Raw genomic sequence first — 17,212 nt, 5'->3', positions numbered from 1 at the left:
ATTATGATAAACAAAAAAATCAAGATCTCAGTCCTCATAGAATTTATGGCTTAATGTTTTTTTCTTTTATCTTCACCATTGGCCACTTCTGAGCCACCATAACAAATTACAAATCTGTATTTTGCATACAATAGGTATTTTTACATGCAATATGTTTTACAAAAAAAAGGAAATACATTACTGTTTTCAAAATATGGTGCATATTACTTTAGAGAAAATAAAGAAGTCTTTGAAAAATTTCAGGATATTACCTAGAACATAAGTCTTGCCTAATATGTGAGCAAAGAAGGAATGAACAGAGATTTAAAGTGTGACTCTAAAGCAGCTCTAATAAAATTTTCTGCAATTATGGAAATATTCTATATGTGTGCCCTCTAATGCAGTAGCTGCTTGCCACATGAGACAACTAAGCACCTGAAATGTGGCCATTGAGACTGAAAAACTGAATGCTTAATTTTATTTAATTTTCATATGAATTTAAATGGCCACATGTGGCTAATATATATCATATTGGATAGCTCAGCTGTAGACTATAGAGTTGGGTGTCATATAATATCCAGTAAAGATGTTAAGCCTGAGTGCCCTGGATCCCTCCACATGTGTCCTCACATTTGTGAAGACCTTAGCTTGCTTCAAGCTCTCCATCTCCCCTCCATTTCTTTGCCATTCAGAATACTTCAAGGGTGAGTATTCACCTTTCATTCAGAATACTTCAAGGGTGATTGGCTTAAATGCTACATATTTGCAAATAACACCTATATAGTATATAGACTGTAGAATTTTGAAGATAGTAGGTGAAGGCTTTCTGAAATACATTTAGTGGAGTGAATCTGTAACTAAGTAGTCAGTAATTTGATTCAGGGAGAAATGAGAATAAAAATTATCATTAAAGAGTCTATTGTAAAGATTCAGGTACTTTTAAAAGTCAAGTTTTACTAAAGTGTTGCCAGAAATAATTAGAAGGATTGTAAGAAATTCTAAAAGGATTCTGTTAATTTTTTAGCAATCTAGCAATATATGTAGATGTAAAAAAGCAGACAGTATTTACTGATAGTTTTGATGTCTGAACAGATATAATTCTCATTCTTGATCCTCCACTCTTTGCCAATCAAACTCTAAACTCATAAATTTGACCTTGTTAACCAGATCATATAATATAAAAATAGAAATAGTGAGAATTTTCCTAATACTCAGCCTCATACAGGTTGAGAATCTTGGATGCATAGAAAACTCACAGGGATCCATCCTTACCTGTGACCTTCGCTTCTGTGATGGCCTCTTCATAGACATCTCCGTCTTTGAAGAAGCAGTGGCACTGCCCGTCATCATCAGCACTGACATTAACGATCCTGAGGGTCACTTTACCTCCAATGGCTTCTTTCAGGAGCTCTGTCCGCTCCACGTACTTGGAGATAGTTTCTCCATACAGGTCTTTACCATCCTTATACAGGTAAACAGGTCGTGTGTAGTGACTCCAGAACCAGCGTATTTCCATGTGTTCTGCGCTTTGTGGTGGAGACAGCTGGCAACTGAGCTCAACTTTTCCACCCAGTGGAGCCAAGATTGGCCTCTATAAGCTATTCACTATGAATTGTTCTGTGAAGGGAGACAGCAACCAAAGGGTGAGAAGTGGACCAAGACAAAATTTTTATTTGAATTATTATATCACAATCACCCATAGACACACACACACACACACACACACACACTTTATTGAGAGTACATTCTACATTCTTTTGTTTTCTCTTTTCCTTCAAAACACCTTTACTTTGCACTTCGCTTGAATGGAAATTCATCAAATTATTTACTTTAAGAAATATGTGGAGGCCGAGGTGGGTGGATCACCTGAAGTCAGGGGTTCAAGACTGGCCTGACCAATATGGTGAAACTCTGTCTCTACTAAAAATACAAAAAAAAATTAGCCGGGCATGGTGGTGTGCCCTGTTATCCCAGCTACTTGGGAGGCTTAGACAGGAGAATCACTTGAACCCAGGAGGCGGAGGTTGCAGTGAGCTGAGATCACGCCACTGCACTCCAGCCTGGGAGACAGAGCGAGACTCTATCTGAAAACAAAAAACAAAAAAAAAAAAAAGAAAGAAATATAAAAAATGGTTTCCATTGTTGCTGTATGGTTTCATTTCTGTTAAAATAAAGAAAAAGTACTACTACCAGTATAACAATTGCCCCTCTTCATTCTTTTTTTTCACCCTAGTTAAAGCAAATTATTATTATTATACTTTAAGTTCTAGGATACATGTGTAGAATGTGCAGGTTTGTTACATAGGTATACACGTGCCATGGTGGTTTGCTGCACCCATCAACCCATCATCTACATTAGGTATTTCTCCTAATGCTATCCCTCCCCTATCCCCCCACCACCCGACAGGCCCTGGTGTGAGATGTTCCCCTCCCTGTGTCCACGTGTCCTCATTGTTCAACTCTCACTTATGAGTGAGAACATGCAGTGTTTGGTTTCTGTTCCTGTGTTAGTTTGCTGAGAATGGTGGTTTCCAGCTTCATCCATGTCCCTGCAAAGGACATGAACACATCTTTTTTTATGGCTGCATAGTATTCCATGGTGTTTATGAGCCACATTTTCTTTAACCAGTCTATCATTGATGAGCATTTGACTTGGTTCCAAGTCTTTGCTAATGTGAACAGTGCTGCAATAAACACATGTGTGCATGTGTCTTTGTAGTAGAATGATTTATAATCCTTTTGGTATATACCCAGTAAACGCATTCCTATTTCTCCACAACCTCACCAGCATCTGTTGTTTTCTGATTTTTTAATGATCACCATTCTTACTGGCATAAGATGGTATCTCATTGTGGTTTTGATTTGCATTTCTCTAATGACCAGTGATAATGAGCTTTTTTTCATATGTGTGTTGGCCACATAAATGTCTTCTTCTGAGAAATGTCTGTTCATATCTTTTCCCCACTTTTTGATGGGGTTGTTTGTTCTTTTGTAAATTTGTTTAAGTTCCTTGTAGATTCTGGATATTAGCCCTTTGTCAGATGAGCGGGTTGCGAAAATGTTCTCCCATTCTGTAGATTGCCCGTTCACTCTGATGGTAGTTTCTTTTGCTGTGCAGAAGCTCTTTAGTTTAATTAGATCCCATTTGTCAATTTTGGCTTTTGTTTCCATTGCTTTTGGTGTTTTAGTCATGAAGTCTTTGCCCGTGCCTATGTCCTGAATGGTATTGCCTAGGTTTTCTTCTGAGGTTTTCATGGTTTTAGGTCTTACATTTAAGTTTTTAATCCATCTTGAGTTAATTTTTGTGTAAAGTGTAAGGAACGGGTCCAGTTTCAGTTTTCTGTATATGGCTAGCCAGTTTTCCCAACATCATTTATTAAATAGGGAATCCTTTCCCTATTGCATGTTGTTGTCAGGTTTGCCAAAGATCAGATGGTTGTAGATGTGTGGGGTTATTTCTGAGGCCTGTGTTCTGTTCCATTGGTCAATATATCTGTTTGGTTACCAGTACCATGATGTTTGGGTTACTGTAGCCTTGTAGTATAGTTTAAAGTCAGATTGAATGATGCCTCCAGGTTTGTTCTTTTTGCTTAGGATTGCCTTGGCTATATAGGCTCTTTTTTGGTTCCATATGAAATTTAAAGTAGTTTTTCCTAATTCTGTGCGGAAAGTCAATGGTAGCCTGATGGGGATAGCATTCAATCTATAAATTACTTTAAGTGGTATGGCCATTTTCACAATATTGATTCTTCCTATCCATGAGCATGGAATGTTTTTCCATTTGTTTTTGTCCTCTCTTAATTCCTTGAGCAGTGGTTTGTAGTTCTTCTTGAAGAGGCCCTTCACATCCCTTGTAAGTTGTATTTCTAGGTATTTGATTCTCTTTGTAGCAATTGTCAATGGGAGTTCACTCATTATTTGGCTCTCTGTTTGTCTATTATTCATGTATGGGAATCCTTGTAATTTTTGCACATTGATTTTGCATCCTGAGACATTGCTGAAGTTACTTATCAGCTTGAGGAGTTTTTGGGCTGAGACCATGGGGTTTTCTAAATATACAATCATGTCATTGGCAAACAGAGACAATTTGAATTCCTCTCTTCCTATGTGAGCACGCTTTATTTCTTTCTGTTGCCTGATTGCCCTGGTCAGAACTTCAATACTATGTTGAATAGGAGTGGTGAGAGAGGGCATCCTCGTCTTGTGCCGATTTTCTATGGGAATGCTTCCAGCTTTTGCCCATTCAGAATGATGTTGGCTGTGGGTTTGTCATAAATAGCTCTTATTATTTTGAGATACATTCCATCAATACCTAGTTTATTGAGAGTTTTTAGCATGAAGGAATGTTGAATTTTATTGAAGGCCTTTTCTGCATCTATTGAGATAATCATGTCGTTTTTGTCATTGGTTTTGTTTATGTGATGGATTAGGTTTATTGATTTGTATATGTTGAACCAGCCTTGCTTCTCAGGGATGGAGCCAACTTCGTCGTGGTGGATAAGCTTTTTGATGTGCTGCTGGATTCATTTTGCCAGTATTTTATTGAGAATTTTCACATTGATGTTCATCAGGGATATTGGCCTGAAATTTTCTTTTTTTTTTTAATTGTGTCTTTGCCAGGTTTTGGAATCAGGATGACGCTGCCCTCATAAAATTAGTCAGGGAGGAGTCCCTCTTTTTCTATTGTTTGAAATAATTTCAGAAGGAATGCTACCAGCTCCTTTTTGTACTTCTGGTAGAATTTGGTTGTGAATCCGTCTGGTCCTGGGCTTTTGTTGGTAGGTTATGAATTACTGCCTCAATTTCAGAACTTGTTATTGGTCTATTCAGGGATTCGACTTCTTCCTGGTTTAGTCTAAGGAGGGTGTATGTGTCCAGAAATTTATCCATTTCTTCTAGATTTTCTAGTTTATTTGCATAGAGGTGTTTATAGTATTCTCTGACGGTAGTTTGTATTTCTGTGGGATCAGTGGTGATAACCACTTTATCATTTTTTGTTGTGTCTATTTGATTCTTCTCTTTTTTCTTCATTAGTCTGGCTAGCCATTTATCTCTTTTGTTAATTTTTTTCAAAAAACTAGCTTCTGGATTCATTGATTTTTGGAAGGGTTTTTTGTGTCTTCTTCACTTCTGCCCTGATCTTAGTTATTTATTTTCTTCTGCTTGCTTTTGAATTTGTTTGCTATTGCTTCTCTAGTTCTTTTAATTGTGATGTTAGGGTATCTTTCCCACTTTCTCCTGTGGGCATTTAGTGCTATAAATTTCCCTCTAAACACTGCTTTAGTTGTGTCCCAGAGATTCTGGTACATTATGTCTTTGTACTCATCAGTTTCAAAGAAATTACTTATTTCTGCCTTAATTTTGTTATTTATCCAGTAGTCATTCAGGAGCAGATTGTTCAGTTTCCATGTAGTTGTGCAGTTTTCAGTGAGTTTCTTTATCCTGAGTTCTAATTTGATTGCACTGTGGTCTGACAGATTGTTTGTTATCATTTCCATTCTTTTGCTTTTGCTGAGGAGTGCTTTACCTCCAATTATGTGGTCGATTTTAGAATAAATGTGATGTGGTGTTGAGAAGAATGTATATTCTGTTAATTTGGGGTGGAGAGTTCTGTAGATGTCTGTTAGGTCCACTTTGTCCAGAGCTGAGTTCAAGACCTGAATATCTTGTTAATTTTATGTCTCGTTGATATGTCTAATATTGACAGTGGGGTGTTAAAGTCTCCCATTATCATTAAGTCAAAGTCTACATCTCTTTGTAGTTCTCTAAGAACTTGCTTTATGAATCTGGGTGCTCCTGTTTTGGGTGCATATATATTTAGGATATTTGGCTTTTCTTGTTGCATTGATCCCTTTACCATTATGTAATGCCCTTCTTTGTCTTTTTTGATCTTTGTTGGTTTAAAGTCTGTTTTATCAGAGACTAAGATTATGACCCCTGCATTTTTTGCTTTCCATTTGCTTGGTAAATATTCCTCCATCCCTTTATTTTGAGCCTATGTGTGTCTTTGCACATGAGATGGGTCTCCTGAATACAGCACACTGAAGGTCTTGACTCTTTATCCAATTTGCCAGTCTGTGTCTTTTAACTGGGGCATTTAGCCCATTTACATTTAAGGTTAATATTGTTATGTGTGAATTTGATCCTGTCATTATGATGCTAACTGGTTATTTTGCCCATTAGTTGATGCAGTTTCTTCATAGTGTTGATGGTCTTTACAATTTGGTATGTTTTTGCAGTGGCTGGTACCAGTTTTTCCTTTCTATATTTAGTGCTTCCTTCAGGAGTTCTTGTAAGGCAGGCCTGGTGGTGACAAAATCTCTCAGCATTTGCTTGTCTGTAAGGGATTTTATTTCTCATTCACTTACGAAGCTTAGTTTGGCTGGATATGAAACTGGATATGAAATTCTGGGTTGAAGATTCTTTTCTTTAAGAATGTTGAATATTGGCCCACACTCTCTTCTAGCTTGTAGGGTTTCTGCATGGACATCCACTATTGGTCTGATGGGCTTCCCTTTGTGGATAACCCGACCTTTCTCTCTGGCTGCACTTAACATTTTTTCCTTCATTTCAACCTTGGTGAATCTGACAATTATGTGTCTTGGGTTGTTCTTCTCGAGGAGTATCTTTGTGGTGTTCTCTGTATTTCCTGAATTTGAATGTTGGCCTGTCTTGCTAGGTTGGGATAATATCCTGAAGAGTGTTTTCCAACTTGGTTCCATTTTCCCCTTCACTTTCAGGTACACCAATCAAACATAGGTTTGTTCTTTTCACATAGTCCCATATTTCTTGGCAGCTTCATTCATTCCTTTTCATTCTTTTGTCTCTAATCTTGTCTTCATGCTTTATTTCATTAAGTTGATCTTCAGTCTCTGATATAATTTCTTCCTCTTGATCGATTTGGCTATTGATACTTGTGTATGCTTCACAAAATTCTCGTGCTGTGTTTTTCAGCTCCATTAAGTCATTTCTGTTCTTCTCTAAACTGGCTATTCTATTTAGCAATTCCTTTAACCTTTTTTAAAGGTTGTTAGCTTCCTTGCATTGGGTTGGAACATGCTCCATTAGCTTGGAGGAGTTTGTTATTAAGAGGTTTTCTGGTTTGTGGAATTTTCAGCCTTTTTGCCCTGTTTTTTCCTTATCTTCGTGGATTTATCTACCTTTGGTTTTGATATTGCTGACTTTCAGTTGGGGTTTTGGTGTGGACATCCTTTTTGTTGATGCTGATGCTATTCTTTCTGTTTGTTAGTTTTCCTTCTAACAGTCAGGCCCCTCTGCTGCAGGTCTGCTGGAGTTTGCTGTCGGTCCACTCCAGACCCTGTTTGCCTGGGTATCACCAGCGGAAGCTACAGAACAGCCAAGATTGCTGCCCTTTCCTTCCTCTGGAAGCTTTGTCTCAGATGGGCACCCACCAGATGCCAGCCAGAGCTCTCCCATATGAGGTGTCTGTCAACCCCTTCTGGGAGGTGTCTCCCCATCAGGAGGAACAGGGGTCAGGTACCCACTTGAGGAGGCAATCTGTCCCTTAGCAGAGCTCAAGTGCTGTGCTTGGAGATCCACTTCTCTCCTCAGAGCCAGCAGTCAGGAATGTTTAAGTCTGCTGAAGCTGTGCCCACAGCCAACCTTCCCCCAGGTTCTCTGTTCCAGGGAGATGAGAGTTTTATCTATAAGCCCCTGACTGGGGCTGCTGCCTTTCTTTCAGAGATGTCCTGCCCAGAGAGGAAGAATCTAGAGAGGCAGTCTTGCTACAGCGGCTTTGCAGAGCTGCGGTGGGCTCTGCCCGGTTTGAAATTTCAGGCGGCTTTGTTTACACTGTGAGGGGTAAACCGTCTACTCAAGCCTCAGTAATGGTGGATGCCCTTCTCTGCACCAAGCTCAAGCATTCCAGGATGACTTCCAACTGCTGTGCTGGCAGCAAGAATTTCAAGCCAGTGGATCTTAGCTTGCTGGGCTCCATGGAAATGGGATCTGCTGAGCTAGACCACTTGGCTCCCTGGCGTCAGCCCCATTTCCAGCCAAGTGAATGGTTCTCTCTCCCTGGCATTCCAGGAGCCACTGGGGTATGAACAAAAACTCCTGCAGCTAGCTTGGTGTCTGCCCAAACAGCTGCCCAGTTTTGTGCTTGAAACCCAGGGCTCTGGTGGCGTAGGCACCTGAGGGAATCTCCTGGTCTATGGGTTGTGAAGACCATGGTAAAAGCGTAGTATCTCGGCTGGAAAGCACTGCTGCTCATGGCACAGTCCCTCATGGCTTCCCTTGGCTAGGGGAGGGAGTTCCCCAACCCCTTGCACTTCCCGGGTGAGGTGAAGCCCCACCCTGCTTCAGCTTGCCCTCAGTGCACCCTCTGTCTAACCAGTCTCAATGACATGAGCTGGGTACCTCAGTTGGAAATGCAGAAATCACCCATCTTCTGCAATGATTTTGCTGGGAGGTGCAGACGAGCTGTTCCTATTCAGTCATCTTGCCAGCCACACATGCCCATCTTCATTCCATTATTTCATTTACTCTAAACATACTTTCAGGCAGTTCTTAAAATTTACTCCATTTTAACTATAATGAATCCATGTATGAATGCATTTGTCTTTTTCTGGCTCTTTCATAGTGCTTCTTGAATTGGACGATTCTTGTCTTTTTTAAATTCTGGAAAATTCTCACACATTCTATGTTTAGTTTGACCTCCTTATTCTTCACAGTCTGCTATTATGGAAGTACTATGCTTAACACGTCGCGTCTCTCTATTTTCTTGGATGTTACCAACAAGATGTCTTAAACTACCACCACCTGCCCCTACAAATGTACACAGGTTAGGATGTTTCATTTATCATTTTCTGTTTGTGATACAACTTGGCTGTAACAGATGTTCTTTCAGTGTTGAGGCTCAGAAACTCTCAAAGTTGATATTTAGTCCCTGACTACAATAAGATGTGGGAAGAGGGGACATTTCAAACTCTCCATGTTGGTCCCTTGCCCCACTCATTGAGGAAAGTGAAATCGATTTTGCAAAATTAAGACTGAGTCAGTGAAAGAGACCTAACGTAACTGCCTCCATCTTGCTTCTAACACCCAAACTGTCCTTGTTCATTCCTGGGCGTAGGCTGAGCTAACTTTGGGAGAAACTTATTTATAGTTTATAGTTTAAAACTAAGATGATAACAGCCCTTTCCCAAAGCAGGCCTCCTTCTTGCCTGGCGACTAGATTGCCTCTGTAGGACTAACATTAGCCACAAGATTAGGAATTATGGCTAAAGGGCATTGCAGCTTGAGGCTACAAGATTCTTACCCTCCCTAAACTGCTCCTAAGATCAGTGCTTGAGATATTTTGCAGACTCTGCAAGTTTTAGTGCCTTAATCAATTAAACTCCAATGATATATTTAAAATATTGATTATTTTGAATGTGTTTTAAATGCATATGTAACAGCAAAATATCACATATAGAGTGATTACAAGCTAATTGTCATATTTACCTTTATGTCTATTCTAAAATAATAATAATAATGCAAGGTAAAATTATTTCATTGTTATTCTATACTAGTTTTTATATCTAACTAGATATATAATTTGATATATTCTTAAGGTTGTATAATACATATTTTATCACATTTTCCAGTTTACAACAATCTTAGAGAAAATAAAGAAAAAGAAAGAAAAAAATTTGAAAGGCATAATGGAAAATATCGAACATTTTATGTTAAAATCAACAATACAGCACACATAACTTGATGTAACCATTTGAGATCCTGAAAATAAAAATATCTTTAAAGTACTTCAAAAAAGAAAATATGCTTATAAACTTTAAATAGAAAAACTATATTATAAAAAACACTGAGCAGAGAATATTTCTACAAGATATTAAATTAATTATATAAATACTACATTTTTTAAAAAGTTCTATAATTGGCCCATGAGAAGAGAGTTCGATGGGACAGAGTTTGGAAATGTAAATCCTTAGGGGAATTTGGTTTATGATAAAAATAACATCTGGGATATCTGAAGAAAGATGGATTACTTAATAAATAAAAAAAAAACTAGGTATTTTTTGAAAAAAATAATGTCAGATTTTAATCTCAATTATTATATAAGAAATCATTTTGCATGGGTTAGTTTCAAAATTTAAAATAAATGAAAGAGTCATTGTTATAATCTTGAAATGTGGTCTGGAAAACTCTTACTAAGCAAACGTAGGACTTGGACACTGTGAAAAGAAGAAACTGTTGAATTGCACAACATAAAAATAAGTCACTAAATTGAATTTCAAACTGGTCAAGAATGTATAGAAAAGGTATAACAGATCAAACACTAATTCATTATATTCAAATTTTGGTTCATTAAAATTAAAAATGTCTGCTCTGCAAAAGCTTTTGTTAAGAGAAGAAAAAAACAAGCCACAGACTAAAAAAAAATTGCAAAAGATAGCTGATGAAGGATTCTATGCAGAATATACAAATTAACAGTGTAAAAACAAACCACACAATTAAAAATAGACAAAATATCTGAACAGTTTATTAAAGAAGATAGATGACAAATAAAGATGTTAAAATGCTCAAAATCATATATCATTTAGGAATTGCAAATTCAAACAATGGGATACTACCCTAAACCTATTATAAGAATGGCTGAAATCAAAAATACAAACAAGGACGTGAAGAACAGGAACTCTCATTCATTGCTGGTGGGAGTGCAAAATGGTATAGGAACTTTGGAAGGCAGTTTGACATTCTTGCAAAGCTGAATATAAGCTTACTATATAATCTAGAAATTGTGCTTCTAAGTATAACCCAAATTAGTTGAAAACTACATTCACACAAAAACTTGATACAAATGCTTAAAGAGTCTTTTCTAATACTTGTTAAAATTGGAAGCAGTCAGGATGTGCTTCAGTAAGTGAATGAATAAACAAACTATGATAAGTCCATACAATGAACTATTACTCAGTGATAGAAAGAAATGAGTTATGAAGCCATTAAAAGACATGTAGGAAGATTAAATACATATTACTAAGTGAAATAAGTCAGTTTGAAAAGAGCACAGACTGTATGAATCCAACCGTATGAAATTCTTTTTTTTTTTTTTTTTTTTTTTTTTAGGTAGAAAAGTTTGCTGAATTTATTTAGTAGTTTAAATCCCAGTAATCTGACAGTCAACAGACTGAACTCAAGCCTGGGGTCAGGAAGCTCAGCCTCTCATCCCAGCATAGTCTGTCTTTGTTTTTTTTTTTTTTTTTTATTATTATTATACTTTAAGTTTTAGGGTACATGTGCACAATGTGCAGTTTAGTTACATATGCATACATGTGCCATGCTGGTGTGCTGCACCCATTAACTCATCATTTAGCATTAGGTATATCTCCTAATGCTATCCCTCCCCCCTCCCCCCACCCCACAACAGTCCCCAGAGTGTGATGTTCCCCTTCCTGTGTCCATGTGTTCTCATTGTTCAGTTCCCATCTATGAGTGAGAATATGCGGTGTTTGCTTTTTTGTTCTTGAGATAGTTTGCTGAGAATGATGATTTCCAATTTCATCCATGTCCCTACAAAGGACATGAACTCATCATTTTTTATGGCTGCATAGTATTCCATAGTGTATATGTGCCACATTTTCTTAATCCAGTCTATCATTGTTGGACATTTGGGTTGGTTCCAAGTCTTTGCTATTGTGAATAGTGCCGCAATAAACATACATGTTCATGTGTCTTTATAGCAGCATGATTTATAGTCCTTTGGGTATATATCCAGTTATGGGATGGCTGGGTCAAATGCTATTTCTAGTTCTAGATCCCTGAGGAATCGCCACACTGACTTTCACAATGGTTGAACTAGTTTACAGTCCCACCAACAGTGTAAAAGTGTTCCTATTTCTCCACATCCTCTCCAGCACCTGTTGTTTCCTGACTTTTTAATGATTGCCATTCTAACTGGTGTGAGATGGTATCTCATTGTGGTTTTGATTTGCATTTCTCTGATGGCCAGTGATGATGAGCATTTTTTCATGTGTCTTTTGGCTGCATAAATGTCTTCTTTTGAGAAGTGTCTGTTCATATCCTTCGCCCACTTTTTGATGGGGTTGTTTGTTTTTTTCTTGTAAATTTGTTTGAGTTCATTGTAGATTCTGGATATTAGCCCTTTGTCAGATGTGTAGGTTGCAAAAATTTTCTCCCATTTTGTAGGTTGCCTGTTCACTCTGTTGGTAGTTTCTTTTGCTGTGCAGAAGCTCTTTCGTTTAATGAGATCCCATTTGTCAATTTTGGCTTTTGTTGCCATTGCTTTTGGTGTTTCAGACACGAAGTCCTTGCCCATGCCTATGTCCTGAATGGTAATGCCTAGGTTTTCTTCTAGGGTTTTTATGGTTTTCGGTCTAACGTTTAAGTCTTTAATCCATCTTGAATTAATTTTTGTATAAGGTGTAAGGAAGGGATCCAGTTTCAGCTTTCTACATATGGCTAGCCAGTTTTCCCAGCACCATTTATTAAATAGGGAATCCTTTCCTCATTGCTTGTTTTTCTCAAGTTTGTCAAAGATCAGATAGTTGTAGATATGCGGCATTATTTCTGAGGGCTCTGTTCTGTTCCATTGGTCTATATCTCTGTTTTGATACCAGTACCATGCTGTTTTGGTTTCTGTAGCCTTGTAGTATAGTTTGAAGTCAGGTAGCGTGATGCCTCCAGCTTTGTTCTTTTGGCTTAGGATTGACTTGGCAATGTGGGCTCTTTTTTGGTTCCATATGAACTTGAAAGTAGTTTTTTCCAATTCTGTGAAGAAAGTCATTGGTAGCTTGATGGGGATGGCATTGAATCTATAAATTACCTTGGGCAGTATGGCCATTTTTCACGATATTGATTCTTCCTACCCATGAGCATGGAATGTTCTTCCATTTGTTTGTATCCTCTTTTATTTCATTGAGCAGTGGTTTATAGTTCTCCTTGAAGAGGTCCTTCACGTCCCTTGTAAGTTGGATTCCTAAGTATTTTATTCTCTTTGAAGCAATTGTGAATGGGAGTTCACTCATGCTTTGGCTCTCTGTTTGTCTGTTATTGGTGTATAAGAATGCTTGTGATTTTTGTACATTGATTTTGTATCCTGAGACTTTGCTGAAGTTGCTTATCAGCTTAAGTAGATTTTGGGCTGAGACAATGGGGTTTTCTAGATATACAATCATGTCGTCTGCAAACAGGGACAATTTGATTTCCTCTTTTTCTAATTGAATACACTTTATTTCCTTCTCCTGCCTAATTGTCCTGGCCAGAACTTCCAACACTATGTTGAATAGGAGTGGTGAGAGAGGGCATCCCTGTCTTGTACCAGTTTTCAAAGGGAATGCTTCCAGTTTTTGTCCATTCAGTATGATATTGGCTGTGGGTTTGTCATAGATAGCTCTTATTATTTTGAGATACGTCCCATCAATACCTAATTTATTGAGAGTTTTTAGCATGAAGAGTTGTTGAATTTCCAACCGTATGAAATTCTGAGTCAGACCTATAGAGACAGTAAAAAGAGCAGTAATTGGCCAGGCCTTAGGGGAAGGGAGGGATGAACAGGTGAAGCACAGGACATTTTTATGATGGTGAAATTATATCCTATGATACTATAACAGTGGATACATAGCATAATACATTTATATAATGAATTTGAGAATTTCAGAGGCTTATCAAGGAAAAAGATAAGACCACAGGTGGCAGTAGCACACAAAGCTTCTATTTGGACACTACTTGGACAGGGTTGCAAAAAGAACAGTCCTCACAGCATAAGGCCTTATAGAAGCACGGGGACCACTATCCAGAATGCAGGAGGACAAAGGAGCTCCCAACGATGGGAAGGGAGATGCTGCATGTCTAGATAACATCACTTCACAGCATGGTAAGAAGCTGCTGGGTCAGAGGGCTCTGAAGGGCAGCAGCCTGCAGTTTATATAACTACAAGATTTTTCTTATCTATGGCTGGCAGATGTTGGGTGCAGTTTCCCAAGGTGTACAAAGCAGGAAGACATAAAATGGCAAAAAAAAAATCTGCCTGTTGGAGATATATTTACAACAACTGGATGAGAAAACATTTCAGTTTGGCATTGTGGGCTTTTGAGCTAATGAGTCTCAGCCTGATTTAAGAAGTAAGCAGCAAAGGGCCAATATGCAAAGGCTATCTCTGGCTCATTTATATAACAATTTGTTAAATCCTAGAGAAAGGTACACACAGAGTGTCTAATGTAAACTTGGACTTTAGTTAATAATAATCTATCAATATTTGTTCATTAATTTCAATAAATGTACCACACAAATGCAAGAGGTTAACAAAAGGGGAAACTCTGTGGGAGGGGGGCAGGTAGGGAAGAGGGAGTGGGGCTATGTGGGAACTTTGTATACCTTCTGCACATTTTTTCTGTAAACCTAAAACTTCTATAGAAAATAAAGTCTATAAAAATGTTAAAAGTCAATGAGGAGAAAAAGGAGGGCAAAATAAATGGAAACTTGGGGGAAATTTTGTAATTCACAAAATAAAATCAAAAGTCAAAAACCAAACAATTCTGCACATCCAAAATATAACTAACAAGTCTATTGAATTATAAACTGGTCAGAAACACATGCAGCAGTTATAACAGATCAAAAAGAGATTTGTGCAAGTTTAATGCAAACAAAATGTGGAGTAAGGCCAGCAAGTAGGCAGTTTAGAGAAAATGAATACAATTTTTTGAGAGGAAAGAAGGCTACCCTAACTCAATAAACAAGTAAGATATTAAAATATTATCACTGCGAGTTTCTATTTTTCATCTGTAAGTGTGGAAAATATAAAATACCCTGAAACCTGTAACACCCACCTGACAAACTCACATATGCTGTTGGTGGACATGTACATTGGTAACTATTTCAGAATAATATTTTTAATATCATAATAAAAACAGCACATAGCCTTTGACAAAATAGTTCTATTCATAGAAATATTTCCTACATTCTTACTCATAGATATGCTCAAAATATATGTACAAGGGTGTTTGTGGCAGCTTTTGTTTTATTAGCCAAAGACTGAACACTACCCAACTATGCATCGGTAAGATTTGTACCATGCAACAAGTAGCTTTTGCCAGAAATTTTAAATTTTGTGTGCCACTTATTGGTTCAGGATTTTAATGTATATGTCTCTAAATAAACTATATTTATGTCTGCTTTGCATTAATCCTCTTCCACTGCAAATTTTCATCACCTATCAAGGTCCCACCAGCCTATTGTGTCTTTGCTTATCTTACTCTACAGAGAACTCACATGGGTTCCAATATGGACCACAATTTGGACAGCTTCTTCATTGTATAAGATATAAGTAAATCATGTCACCTCAATACAAATATTGAGTTCGTGAGGGCAAATATTAGGTCTTCTTCATTTTTTTTTCTCCCTGGAACCCAATACATGATAAAGACTTGCTGATTAGAAGTAATTTTTCCTAACCATAAGACAGTTTTTATAGTACATATCCTCATTACATAACTATGTATTAAACCTAAGGAACAATGCTCAAGAGTTTGTCCCTTTTGTTTGGTCCTTGCTTTTTCTGGCACACTTCATATTGCCAAGGCCCGTAAGGGTAAGAGAGAGTCATACCTGAACTTGATGTTGTCATCTGGAGGAGATTCATAACAACAAAGTATCTGGATAAAGATAGCCCTGTAGTTTCCATTATACCTGTGATAAGAAATTAGGCAGGTTCAGTGAGAACAGGATTAATATGTCACAGAAATCACATATCTCCACATCTTCCTGCAGTAATTAACTCTCAAATAGAGTTACCAGATAAAACATAGAACCCCCAGTTAGATTTGAATTTCAGATCGGCAGTGCAAGTTTTTTGGTATAAATATTTCTTGTGCATCATATAATTTTTATTTTCTAAATCTGGTAACTCTACTTTTAAGATGTTCAGTATAATGACCAAGTCCAGCCAGCGGCTTCTTTCTCATTAAAGGATTTCTTCCTCCCAGGCTAGATGTCATTTGTCTTCCGGTGTTGTAAATTTCATCAAGTGAACCTGCTTCTCCAGAGAAAGTGGCAGCAGATCTAGGGAGTAGGTCCTGTTCTCCAAAACCTTAGTAGCCTAAGCATCTGCCACATTTAGTTTCATTTAGGTTCAAAGAAAAATTTAAAGACACATTTAGATCTATTATTCTTATGGAATGAATAAGTAACCACTTTATAAGAGAATATGACTTTCTTTTCTTTAGTTATGGCAATCCCTCAGAATTTCCTGCTTCTGAAGAACTCACAATTAGAGACAGATGAATGAGCCTACTATGGCCATGGAGAACAAAGGGTAAAATACAATTGCATATTTTAGTCTAATGTGAAGGTTTTTCATCAGTTCTATAATGTTCTGGCTTTTGTTTCAGCAGACAAATGTGATGGTTATCTATTTATCCCTCAACAAAAAAAGGTTTGCTAGATTCTAGGGTCATAGACAAGTGAACAGACACTTGGACATTAACAATAATGTAAAAATGCCATCTTATGTACATGGGCAGTTCTTGCAACCTTGGAGAGCAATTCACTCTGCAGCATCATGGCAGAGAGAAGATCCACAAAGTGAAGACTTTACTAGTGAGGTGGTGTCAACATTTTGAAGAATGAGGTGGTTATCTCATAGAGTATAAAGGGAATGGGGACATACACCAGATTCAATATGCAGAAACCCTACTGAGCAAGGGAAATTGAGGAATATATTTGTCTAGCAAGATTAAGGAATGAGGCAGAGAGCACACTGTGAAGGGCTTCATATGCTAGGGTAATGAATTTAAGCTTTATCCTCTAGGATAGGAACTACTAAGAGGCTAAGAGGTAGTAAGCATAGTGATTAAAAGCGAGGTCCTAAAATGGTACTGCTAAGTAGAAATCCTGTTTTTACTATTTAGTTGTATGAACTTAGGCAAGTTACTATAAAAACACTCTGTGACTCTGTTTATTCAGCTGTAAGTAAGGAATAATAATTTTTCCTCATTACATTTATTGTTGGAATTGATGGAATTATTATATATAAAGTGGTCATAATGGTGCCTAATAGGTACTATACTATAATGTATAAGTACTACAAGAAAATTAAGAATGATAAAGTATTAGTTCACTCATCATTTTTAGTATATTGAATTTTATTGTTTAAAAGGGATAAAAAGCAGGGGCTTTGGAACCAGATTCAAATCTCGACTCATAATTTTCATTAAAACAAAAAAGTCCTTGTTGTCCTCAAGTTTTAGTTACTGCTTCC

General features: G+C 37.4%; 1 protein-coding gene across 1 annotated transcript in view; it reads right to left on the bottom strand.

Moving 5' to 3' along the window:
* Positions 1-15,637, bottom strand: part of LOC100435710 (putative selection and upkeep of intraepithelial T-cells protein 1 homolog) — a 70,470-nt gene extending 54,833 nt beyond the window's left edge. The window contains 2 exon segments of the mRNA XM_054549320.1: positions 1,252-1,596; positions 15,562-15,637. Coding sequence (XP_054405295.1) covers positions 1,252-1,596; positions 15,562-15,637 — 421 coding nt within the window.
* Positions 15,638-17,212: the final 1,575 nt, after the last annotated feature.

The sequence above is a fragment of the Pongo abelii genome, chromosome 1 (assembly GCF_028885655.2).
Source record: "Pongo abelii isolate AG06213 chromosome 1, NHGRI_mPonAbe1-v2.0_pri, whole genome shotgun sequence".
Taxonomy (NCBI): Eukaryota; Metazoa; Chordata; class Mammalia; order Primates; family Hominidae; genus Pongo; species Pongo abelii.
The sequence above is the reverse complement of the archived record's forward strand: the minus strand, read 5'-3'. Positions and strand labels throughout refer to the sequence as shown.